The sequence below is a fragment of the Morus notabilis genome, unplaced genomic scaffold, assembly GCF_000414095.1.
Source record: "Morus notabilis unplaced genomic scaffold, ASM41409v2 Scaffold825, whole genome shotgun sequence".
NCBI lineage: Eukaryota > Viridiplantae > Streptophyta > Magnoliopsida > Rosales > Moraceae > Morus > Morus notabilis.
The window spans coordinates 171,680-183,975 of NW_010358062.1; the positions used below are offsets into that span (position 1 = coordinate 171,680).

General features: G+C 32.2%; 2 protein-coding genes across 2 annotated transcripts in view; one reads left to right on the forward strand and one right to left on the reverse strand.

Moving 5' to 3' along the window:
* Positions 1-1,706, forward strand: part of LOC21405138 (putative F-box protein At3g16210) — a 6,937-nt gene extending 5,231 nt beyond the window's left edge. The window contains exon 2 of the mRNA XM_010091502.2: positions 633-1,706. Within this exon, the coding sequence (XP_010089804.2) occupies positions 633-1,706 (1,074 nt within the window). The remainder of the gene's footprint in view (positions 1-632) is intronic.
* Positions 1,707-8,361: 6,655 nt separating this feature from the next.
* LOC21405139 (gamma-glutamylcyclotransferase 2-3) lies at positions 8,362-12,000 on the reverse strand. Its single transcript, XM_010091503.2, has 8 exons — positions 11,798-12,000; positions 11,620-11,696; positions 10,300-10,353; positions 9,484-9,540; positions 9,368-9,408; positions 9,200-9,271; positions 8,874-8,953; positions 8,362-8,664 (listed from the first exon to the last, which is right to left on the reverse strand). Exons 1-8 carry the CDS (start codon positions 11,904-11,906, stop codon positions 8,585-8,587), a joined length of 570 nt encoding a protein of 189 aa, XP_010089805.1. The 5' UTR covers positions 11,907-12,000; the 3' UTR covers positions 8,362-8,584.
* Positions 12,001-12,296: the final 296 nt, after the last annotated feature.

Here is a 12,296-nt window from a genome sequence, read left to right on the forward strand (position 1 = left end):
GATCCCAGTCTCCACTATTTCATCCGAACAAGCTTTCAGTACGACAGGAAGAATACTTGAGGAACGCCGGAATGCATTGCAAAGGGATATTGTTGAAGCCTTGGTTTGCATTAAGGATTGGGATCGGGCCGATCAACGTCTACAAGATACAATTTCACCGGCAAGCCAAGAATGGATCGATGAATTTAATCGATTAACATTTAATTTTGAAGACGATCCCTCAGCTTCAAATTAAATTGTAAATTTGTAATTTGTAAATATGTATTTACTTTTTACATTGTATTTGTAATTTAATAAACAATGTAAGTTTGTACAATTTGTAATTCATCACAAAATGATTGCACTTTTTTTTGCTTGTCAAGTTTTTATCTCAATTGGGTTTTTCTTAGTAAGATTTTTAATGAGACAATCATGAATTACAAATTTAAAAATTAATAATATATATATAAATAACTTAATATTAAAAAAAAATTAAAAAAATTCGGGCAATTCGGGCGGGCTCGGGCCGCCGAATACAAGCCCGCGGCCCGTTCAAAGTGAAATTCGGGCTCGGGCGGGTTGGATTCGGGTTCGGGCAAATCCTCGGACTTTTCGGACGGTCGCGGACAACCCGTCCAAAGTTCCAGCACTAGTCATGGTTACCTATTAAGTCTCTGATTCGATTCAAGTGCGTCTCCAAGTCGTGGTACGCCCTCATCAGTGACCCGACCTTCGTGGCCAAGCATCTCCACAATGTCAACAGCAAGATATTGTCCTCTTCATCCTTCATTTTCGGTCATATGGGCGCTACCGAAGGATGCTCATTGCTCACAATTTTTGGTTACGATGATGATGATAATGACCGCATTCGTTGTAGCACTGAAGTATTGAATTTTCCAATTGATCCCGCAAAACATATTGAATCACTTTGTTATTGTGATGGCATCATTTTCATAGGATTATCAGCCTCGAATCTTACAGTTGAAGGTGTTTTGTTCAATCCCGCAATCAAGGAATCCAGGGTTCTTCCGAAACCATGCTTTGCTGGTAGCTTTATGGAGATGGGAAAGGGATTTGGCTACGATCACAGGACTAATGACTACAAGGTTGTGACGTTTGGGTTCGTCAGACATGGTCATGAGAGAAGAGCTGAAGTTTATGGCATGGCAACTGATTCTTGGAGAGAGATTGAGATGCAAATCCAAACTAATGGAGCATTTTCAGGCGCCGAAGTATACTGCGAAGGAGTTTTTTATTGGCGTATGGCCGATTATAACCACATGATCCTTTCTTTTGATATGAGTGACGAGGTGTTTCGCCGGATACCATTGCCTAATAATCTTCAAGAACTAGCTATAGACCTAGATATTGAACTTGCAGTATGGAATGGATCTGTCGCTTTCTTTTACTTTCCAGGTGAAACTGAGGATCCAACATTATTTGTGATGAATGATCGTGTTGATGATGCTAGAGGTTCTTGTTATTGGGTCAAACATCTAACAATCGGACCCTTTGAAGGCATTGCAAGACCATGGATATTTTGGAAGAACGATGAGCTCCTTATGGTTAGGAAAGGTACCGAGGGATGGCTGGTGTCTTACAATGTTCGCAGCAAAAAGATTAGAGGTCTTCCGATTCAGGGCGAGCGGGGAAGGTATTTTAGATTCTTGTATGTGGGAAGTCTGGTCTCGGTGCAAAGAAGGGGACAAGCTCAGTTGCAAATATAATATAATATCCAGTTTGATTACTTTAACAAGAATCTTAATTTATGATTTTGGAAGAGGATGCACTGCTAATTATTTGGACCTTGATGGTAAGTGGATGGCGAATCTGATGTGAGATCCGAACTCTGAAGCAAGACTGCTTGATATTAAGAAGCTGATTAGTTAGTTGATGTTTCTAGTTTATGTTAAAGACTGTATGAGTAGCGAAGTAGTTTAAGGTTTCTGTATGCAGGCTTTAACATTATGATATTAAGGAATAAGGAATGGGTATGTGGGGGACTTTTCGTTTTGTAATTCTTCCTTTCTTTGGGAAGCTGTTTGTGTTTGCTGTAATTGCTTGTTCCTTTGTTAATTAACTAAAATGTATGCTTGAAATTTAAGATTGCATCTATTTTTTGTGTTTTCATCAATAACCAAAAACCGAGTTATATGGGCAACTTCAGTCATTTTAAAGATGGCAGATGAAGAACCAAAATCCAATTCATTTAAGGTCTTTTCCCTCTGCTCATCAACTTATACAATTTTGCTCTTTACTGAAGAAACACCAACTTCGGTCACCGGCACAGGTAACACATATCTTAACAGAATTCCATATTTGGTATCATAAAACCAATTAACTCGTCTTAATAGAATTCCATGGGGACTATCTTAAAAGTTTCGTTCATTTCACCGGTTTGAATTTTCAATTTTAAATTTATACAGTTAAGAACTTTCAGAAAATGTCGCATTTAACTTTTTCTGTTATAGTTAAAAAAAATGTCACATCTCAATTTGAATTAAAAATCGAGGCCTAAATCACTTCCAACTTAGAAATGATTTCTTCAATTTGGATTGTTCTTTGTAATTACCTAGTACTACTTAAGCAAAAAAAATAAAAATAAAAATCATACTTAGTAACACTGAACAGTCCTTCTCCAAGTGTAAAACAACAATACTTTGGTTTTCTCAACAGGAGTTCAAACTTCAAACCCTTTTATAAAGTTTAATTGGCTTTTACAACACTGATATCACTTCATATACATATATGCTGTCACATTACCACTTTTTTTTTTTATCGTCACGTTACCACTTAACTCTTAAGTGTTTTTTTTTTTTTTTTTTTTTTTTTTTTTTTAAATATATCATCAGGCTGCCACTTGAGTTGTCACCTGTGTTTTAGCCCCTTATTTTTGGAATTCGTTGTCAATTTTGTTTTTAGATTAGCACCATTGCGTCACGTGAGTCCTTTGAGTAACTCATATTTACTTGTACCAATTGTTGGTTTCGAAAACCAATTGCATGAAAAATTGTTGGAGCGCAGTATATGTCAGATTGTAAATTTTAAAAATTTTCTTAAAATTGTTGATGCATGTGTAAAGTAAGAATAAATACATAAACCTAAAATGTTAACAAGATCATGGCACCGCTTATTAAGAGACTCATTTATGTACTCATAATCTAAAATGTTAACAAGATCATGGCATCGCTTACTAAGAGGATGTTTATTTCATGTATTCGTCTATGATTCTGAATCATGATTTATGGTTCTCTATAGTATTTTTCTCTTACAAAAAACACATGTAAAACGAGAATAACTCTGAATCAGATTCTGAATTTATGAATTAAACGTCCACTAAGAGACTTATTCATATACTCATGACTGAAGCTACATAGGACTTATGGGAGTCCGTGCCCCCACTCACTTTTTTATCTATTTAATTTTCACTTATATTTTTATATAATTTTACAAATGTGCCTGCATCAAAATATATTTTCTATAAAAAGTGACCATGTTTATTTTTTTTCTTGAACCTATCCCACTATATTAAGTTATTTAATTAGTTTTCTTACTTAATCTCCTAAATAGCCACTATTCTTTTGGTTGAATAATCTTAGACAATATTTGATCTCTTTTTTATTATCCAATTTTTTCTTCCACGCTTTTATAAAAAGCTTTATTTGATTTTGAATTAATACTATTTAAACAAAATAAGTTTGTGTTGATTAATTATGTGTGAATTTTACTTCTTAATCTTGGGAATTAGCTTTGATTTGTGTATTTATAATTTATTTCTTAAAGAAAATTGTTAGTAACTATAAGGAAAAAAAAATATAAAAATGATGAGAAATTAAAAAAAAATTCTTTTGAGTGTCCCCGCTGAAATAAAAACTCCGTCCTTGCATACACCAAACCCAAAAGTCCTTTATGTCTCAGTTTCTGTTGAAATCACAACTAAGCAACTAAGGCCTCGTTCGCTTCGTAGATTTGAATTTTCAATTCGAGCTGAGATGTGACATTTTCTGAGAGCTTTTAACTTTTTTTAGAAAAGTAATGAAAATATTTGCACTTGAAAAAAATGGATTGTGCACAGAGGCTTACCTTAACTGGCATGACAAGACAATGACTTAGTTTGGTATTACTTTTTTCTCCCAAAATCAGCTTCTGCTTGTAACAAAAGTTAATTTTAGTGTTTGGTAAATCTTCTCAAAAGTACTTTTTGAAGAATTTTTTAAAAATCTACAGCCAAAATTAAAAGCAGCTCAAATGCAACTTTAGCTTTTAGATTGGGCGGGAATCAACATAGTACAATTAATAAAACTTTCATAATATCCATAATACCCCTAATGAAATTTAAAATTTACAATCTTTCCAATCTAAAATTCAGACTCATAATATAATATAATTTTAATATAATATAATAGTAATATTGTAACAAATAATTCATAATTATATTAATAACTCTAATATTATTATTTTATCATATAATATGACATTATAATAATATTATAATTATTTTAATAATATAATATTATAATTATAATATAATTATAATATGATATTGTAATTATTATTTTATAATATATTATATTGTATTGATATAATTATATTTATTATATTAATAATTAATATAATTTTATATTAATATAATTTTATGGTTCTAATATTATTATATATTATAATGTATTACTCACGTCATGATTATATATTTCTTAAGTATTATTATAATATGTTTTATAATATTGTAATTATATTAACCATTTTAAAAATATTATTATATTCTATATCATAGTTATATAATATGTTATTTAATAATAATTTTATTGTATTATATTAAATATAATAATAAATATATATTATATTATAATTATATATATTATGTTATAGTATAATATAATATAGTCGTAATTTTTAACTATTCACAGCAATTTAACCTCATAATTTACCAAACGTTATTACACTAATTTTAAAACCAGTATAGTTACTATAATTATAGTTTACAAAACACTCAGCCGTTTTTTTCCTTCAGGACAGCTAAAAATAATTTTTTTAAAATCTGCAGCACTACCAAATTAAGCCAATAACAGATTCCAGATATCTATTAAAAATTCACCGTAGGTACACATCAATTTGAACTTCTCTTCTTGAACCTTCCTTTTTTTTCTCTAATAGCTCTCGGTGAACATGTTCATTTTGGTTAGTTTTGGCCTTTGAGTAATAAAGTTTTTTTTTTTAAATTGAACCTTGAGTAATAAAGTTGAGCTCAACATATGGCCTCATTTACTTTACGGATTTTATTTTTTAATTCAAGTTGAGATATGACATTTTTTGAGAACTTTTAACTGTAGTAGAAAAAATTAGGTCTCTTTCACTTCACCGATTCGAGTTTTCAGTTCTAAGTTTCTACAGTTAAAAGCTCTCAGAAAATGTCACATCTAACTTTTTCTGTTACAATTAAAAGCTCTAAGAAAATATCACATTTCAGCTCGAATTGAAAACTTGAATTTGCGAAGCGTTAGTGTTGACATTTTCTGATAGCTTTTAACTATAAAAATTTTAAATTGAAAACTCGAATTGATGAAATGAACGAGACTATAGTGTCACATATATGTATTGGGACGATTCTCCAAAAGCTGCTACAGATTTGACGTTGATATGATCGTTTTAAATGCTTTATCTTTTTTTAAGAGTGTGTTTGGTCGAAGGGAGAGATGGAGGGAGGGAAGGAGGGAGAGGAGTGGAGAGAGATGACAATTCCATTGTTTGGTTAGATGGATAAGATGAGGAAGAGTTTGGATCCTTTCCTCAATGGAAGGATCCATCAAATCCCTCAAATTTTAAACTAAAAGTCTATTTCACCATCAAAAAAATTATTACTAAATAATAAAATAGATAATATAGTAATTTGACAAACAACCATAATCCATCTTTCCAACTCTCTTTCCAACCATAAAGGATTATCATTTATCACAATCATTTCCATGCTTCACCATCCATAAAATTTTCTTCATCCCTCCTCCTCTCCATCCCTCCTTCTCTCTATCCCTCCTACCAAATGGAGCCTAAAGGATTTTTATGGGATTCTTTACCGTGAGACAAAAAAAAAACCACCGATGAGACCCCTGCTTTTAACCATTCGATTAATTTTTCAATGGTCAGATTTGTACATGTCAGTATTAAAAATTTACAGCGTGTCGCACAGAATTACTCCTACAGAAAATTATTAAAAAAATGAGAAAAAAACATAATCAAATTGCCACGTTCATTTCACCGACAATGCTAATTTTACTATAGTTAAAAACTCTCACAAAAGGTCATATCTAACTTTTTCTATTACAGTTAAAAGCTCTTATATAAAGTCACATTTTAATTCAAATTAAAAATTCAAATCGATAAACCGAATGAAGCCGCAACTGCTTTAGGTTCAAACCAATAATCCCATAGAAAACAGAATCCAGCCCTTACCAGCAAGCTGTCCTTCACAGAATCACAAATTCCAATATATATATATATATATATATATATTAGATGTTTACCTAACCACGTTTATTTAAAAAAAAAAAAATTCAAGCAAATCAAAACTTTAAGAGTCCCACGCGTAAAAAAAAAAAAAAAAAAAAAAAAAAGTCTTTCTCTCAACTTCTCTATATAAAGAACTACGGATTTCCTTATTCATCATGTCTCATAAGTTAGTGTTGTCTAATTTCATCATGTCTCATAAGTTAGTGTTGTCTAATTTGCTTTGAATTTCCAATATATAAAAGCCTTATAGTAGTTTTTCCTAATTTTAACTATATGAATAGTTAAGGGATTCTTGGCTGAGATATGCTACCATAGGACCATTTCAAGACATTGGTAATGCGTGGAAGCTCCACAAAAGTGATTAACTTTAATGGTGCATCAGGTTAAGTACTATGGTTTTTCATTAATCAATAATTTGGTTTCTATTGATTAGGGATCACACATACTTACCAAGACCTTATATGTAACATGCAACTAAAGTACTATGAAAGATTTAAGTAGAGTTGAAACTATTTCGTAGAACAAGACATTTGGAATTGCTTTTTGAATTTAGATGTTTCCATTTCTTTTTTTTTTTTTTTTTTTTTTTCTTCACATATCTTGAGTTTACTAATTGTGTGCGCTGAAGATATTCAAGCATGCCACCTCTTTTCTCTAACTTCATTTGTGTTGTTAATTTCGTCAGTAAATAGAACTTATAATTCCTGAGTAAATTTTGAGACTTTCACTCGCCCCCTCTCCTAGCCATTAATTCACAATTTGCTTTGGGGGAAATTCATAAATTCTCATCTAAATCAATTTCAGTTGCTTGGATAACAGTCAAAAGACCCATGTAAACGACTTCTGTTGGGACTTTGACGTTATATGTATACGTGTAATCAGTGACGGATTTAAGTTTTAAGTACAGTGGAGACTACCGGCCCCACTCAAATTTTTTTTTAAAGAATATTATCTTTAAAAATTTTAAAATTTTACACTTAAACTCCCATTAAGATAATATATGCCCCCACTAAAATAAATATTTTTTTATATGTTCCCACTAAAATAATTTGTTAAAAAAAATTTAGTGTACGTTCCCACTAAAGTGAAAGGCTGACTCCGTCACTGTGTATAATAATGAACTCAACAATATGATATTTACTAATTTGACCATAATTGACCTTCATTCTTGCAAGACAACGAAACCTTTGTCCGCATTCTCTGTATGTATGGAAGTGCTTTCTTAAGCGTGGATGCAAAAATTTAGTTTGATAAAATAAAATAAGATAAAATAAAAAACACAAATTAAGGACTCCATATTGTCTTTAAAATTCTGTTAAAAAAATTTGAAAACAAAAAATGAATCACTAATGGCAAGCTTGTGTTGGAGCTTGCTTACATATGTGTCCTTAAACGATTTATGCCGCTTGAGATTGTATGAATTAAAAGGCATATGGTTTGTTTCTTTTTAATTAGATTTAAATTGCAATTAGAAAAATTAGTTGATAAATTTTAACTCTAATATTCAATTATTATATTTTTTGATCGGCATAGAATTGCAAAAGAAATGATTACTAGATATTTATAATGTCTCATTATGGATAAAAAATAAATAAATAATTAGTTAAAGATTAAGGAGACGTTTGGTTCATGGATTAGAATCATGTGATTAAAATTATTTTTGATTTACGTGTTTTTTTGTGAGAGAAAATACTGTAACGAACCATGAATCATGATTCAAATCATGGTTTGAATCCTCCAACCAAATATCTCATAAAGGGTTTAGACTATACATTCAAAAGTTAGAGGGTGCAAAGTAGGTCAGAGTAAAAGTTCAATGGACCTAATTGAATTTTAAACCTTTTTATCAATAGTCACGACTCTTGATAGTTTACTAGTTTATGGTTTCATTACTCTTGGCTCATTGGTACGATTCAAGTTTTCACATTCAACCTTGCCTAAATTCATCCTTTCAAATAGGGGCATTGCGGCTCGTTTTTTGAGTAAACGTACATTTGGTAGTTTAGCTGAAACATGTCATGACTAAATCCTAACATTGTTTCTCATGGAACAATAATCTTCAATATATGAACTATGGGAACTTCTCTGCTGCAACTATGGATTATGCAGAAGTTGGTTCCGTCTCTGCAAGAATCCGCCTAACTTCAGTCGCAAGATCGATTACGTGCTTGTCTTTGCATCCTAACCAAGAAAAATTTGGACAAAAAAAAGAAACTTACAATAAATATCCTAAACAAGAAAACAAACAGCCAAATTAGAATCACTTGTCAAAAATAAACTAAAATGATACGTATTCTTTTGAAAACAATAAAAACTGAAGAGGCCCTAAAAATTTTTGTGATGTATTTAATTTTACTTCCTTACTATGTAGGTTACTTGCAAGAACTTACCAAGTTGAAGAAGAGCCTTTTCCAGTTGGAAAAGGTAGTCTCTATTAGGTCCTGAGGGACCTTCAGCTTTAACAATTTGTCTGCAGAATCGGGAAAATAAAAGAATCACAAGTCATTTTTATCCAAGCACAACTACTTAAAAAGACGTTCTTGAGCTGCAAATGATAAGACTAAACGTTATCATACGATTTTCAAATCACAATTGCAAAGTTTAGTATTATGTATAAGAACTCAAGTTCGAAGTTTTCTGAAAAATGCACGTACAAGCAAAGTTTTCTAACATCTTATAAAGCAAAAACCCCGAGAGATAGATCAAAGAAGCATACTTGGCAATCTCCCCAGTGGAGGCTGGCCCTAAGTAGTTCACATTATGATTCTTGTCCGGAGATGCAATGTATCTAAAAAGTGAAACTGTCAGTTCTGAACTGGTTTTCTTGTGCAATCCAAGGTGATTGAAAAATGTAGAAAGTTCTTGGCCGGTTTCTGCGACTTACACCATTACTCCTGAAACGGCTGGAGCAGTAGCTGCAGGATCCTAAAAAAATGTAATAGCTTAACTACATGATACTACTCTGATTTCGAACCAAAATGACTTAACTACATGACTTACAGTGAAGAAATCAACATAAGCCTTCTGGTCATATTGCTTCTCCCTCACTTCTAAATACTGTCAGCAATAACACCAAAGAATGAGTTGTAGTTGTTGAGATGTAATAACTGCGTCGGTGAAACAAATGATGAAAAGAAATTACAGTATACGGTGATGAGATGCAATGGTGGAAATGACGAGTTTATAAGCATTAGACCATTAAGAAGCAAAAATGGGAATCGAAAAGTAATTGTCATGCAAGAGCATGAAGTAAACCACTCAGATTGGTGTCTCAAGAAATGAATTTCCTTCAGGAAACGATATACTATGTGCATAACTGTAAGAACCTAATATACTTTGATTGAACTCCATACATGTTCTCAAAAAAGAATAAGGTGTTAACAAAGTTTATAAGAACATTGTCAGGTGGAATTTAACAATACAGTGAGGTGACAGGTGAGTTCATGTAGCTTGCAGCACAGTCCTTATTAAGAGCTCCAAAAACAAGGTCAATGAAAATGATAATGTGCTTTATTTAGATGAAAAGGTTTGAAAAATTAAGTTATAATGAGCAAAGAATGATGTATAGATATATACATTGATAGTATGATACATAGCATTATAAATGTGATTGTTTTAAGAAATAGCCAGGGAGCACCATCATATACTTATTAAGCAGATGAAATCAAATTACGAGAAATTAATAGAAGTCTGGTTCTCTGCTTCCTGATTGAAACATAAAAACCACAAATTTCACTTTCTTACAAATCTTCTCGTAAAAGAACATAAAGAAATTTAGCGACTATGTGCGCCCATTACGTGATTTATGAGCCTTACCGTCACTGCAACTTCTTGGTCTTCCTTCTTGGAGATCTTGTAGGCAGCTCCCCACTGGCACCTCCAAAAAATAGAAGAGTTAGTCTTGATATATTGGTTCCAACTCCCATTGATTATTTCAAAAAATCATAAGGAAACCTTAGAATTACAATGTCCACAAGTCAATACAGATATTGAGCATTAAAGATGACACATGGTATAGAAATTTCTTCAGCTATACCATAACTGAGACCTAGAGAAAAAGGGTTCCACTACTCTTTTTTTACAGCCAAATTCTTTTGAGTTTTAAGTCCACCACCTACATATTAATGAGGTTTTTTTTTTTTTTTTTTTTTTTTTTTTTTTTTTTAATAAGAGACAAACCGTTTGGTTCACTGGTTTGAACTTTTTAATTTGAACAGAAAAATTTAAACTGTGTGGTTTAAATTGTAGTTTGAATTGACGTTTGGATGTGTAGTTAAAGTTTTAATTTGAATAAGGAATAAACTTTGAATTTGTGTTTGGTAGGTGTGAAAAGCAGAGAGAGAATGCACTTTTTATAGTTCAAAAATGGTTTGAAAGGTTGAACTTGAAAGGAGAGCTAAACTCTAAGTTGAGCCATTTAACTCAGTTCAAATGGGGAATATAATTCAAACTGCATGTTTACCAAACGTCAGTTCAAACTGTGCTCATTTTTTAAATTGAGTTGAACTGAACTAAATTAGTGAAACAAACAGGAGCAAAGAACAAACTATTGATGAATATTTTATTTTTCGGGAGAAAATAGCTCAATGTTATCTCCTATTTATCCTCTTTCTCATAATACTTTTCTTTACTAGTCAAAGAGATCAATCTTCCTATGACATTTAACTAACTACACAAAAGGTAAGAAGACAGAACCCTTTTTTTTTATTTGCTCAATAAATAATTTGAAATTAAAAGAAAAGGCTTAACTGGTGTTTCATCACTAAAGAAGAAATTGGCTAAGACTATTACCAACAGAATTTTTCATTACACTCAATGTCTTTCTTAGAACTAGATGATCTATTTCCTAACCTATCAATTCCAAGACAACAAAGCACAGTCAAATACAGCATTTAAGACCTGATTCTTAACTCATGCTTAGTTACGTGGAGTCTAATTATCGCCTGGACACAGAGTTGGTCCAATAAAAGTTCTGATGATCACACTGATTGTGAGTCGTGTTTGATCATCTAAGCATAAATCCCATAAGCTTAAAAGAGCTAGTACGTCTCATCACATCACATCACAACGATACAAACCAGTTGAAAACTTTCAAATTTGATCAAGTGGGCAATTCACATTTTGCGAGAAACTCACACAGAATTCGCCCCCCGCAGGCTCCAACGTCACGGTTCTTCCCGGGTACTCCGGTGTCCCTCTGTGGTCCGTACTGCCTGCAATAAACAAACAAAACCCAAAAAGCCGAATCAGAAGCATGAACACAAAAAAAAAAAAGAAACAGAAAAACGGGGAAGAAAAAGAAAAGGAAAAGGACCTTGGTAGAAGACACGGCGATAGCCTTTGATGAAACCGACGAGGCGTTCGTCGTAGTTGAAGCCGGCTTTCCATATCAGAGAACCGTACCCGAAAACCCACATCGCCATTTTTGAGCTTTTCTCTGCCTTTTTCTCTCTTACCAAACGCAGAGAAAAGAGAGACAGGGATGGGAAGGAGAGGGAGGAGAAATAAACAAATCAGCGTTTGGTTTAAGTATTGTATTGGGGCTTGGAGAAGAGCCAGGTTCATTTTTTAAAGGAGGGAGGGTCCTGCGATTTTGACTGATTGTCCAATAGGAATTTGCCACGTCAGTGTCCTTTTTAAATGGAAAGAGGCCAATGGACCTTTTAAAGTCTTTTTGTCCACGGGGATTTATCACAAAAAGGTGGGACTCACGTAGCAAAATGAGAGTATTTAATTTGAGGATTTAAATTGAATAATAATTTATAATTTATTATAATATTTTTTTTATAAAAAATATACATAAATTAAAAATA

Excerpts from the sequence above, each read along its gene's own strand:
- LOC21405139 (XM_010091503.2), bottom strand. The coding sequence starts at position 11,906 with ATGGCGATGTGGGTTTTCGGGTACGGTTCTCTGATATGGAAAGCCGGC. Across the intron at positions 10,354-11,619 it reads CTGCGGGGGGCGAATTCTGT|TGGGGAGCTGCCTACAAGAT; the intron begins GTGAGTTTCTCG and ends TGGAGGTGCCAG. Across the intron at positions 8,954-9,199 it reads TCCACTGGGGAGATTGCCAA|ACAAATTGTTAAAGCTGAAG; the intron begins GTATGCTTCTTT and ends CCGATTCTGCAG.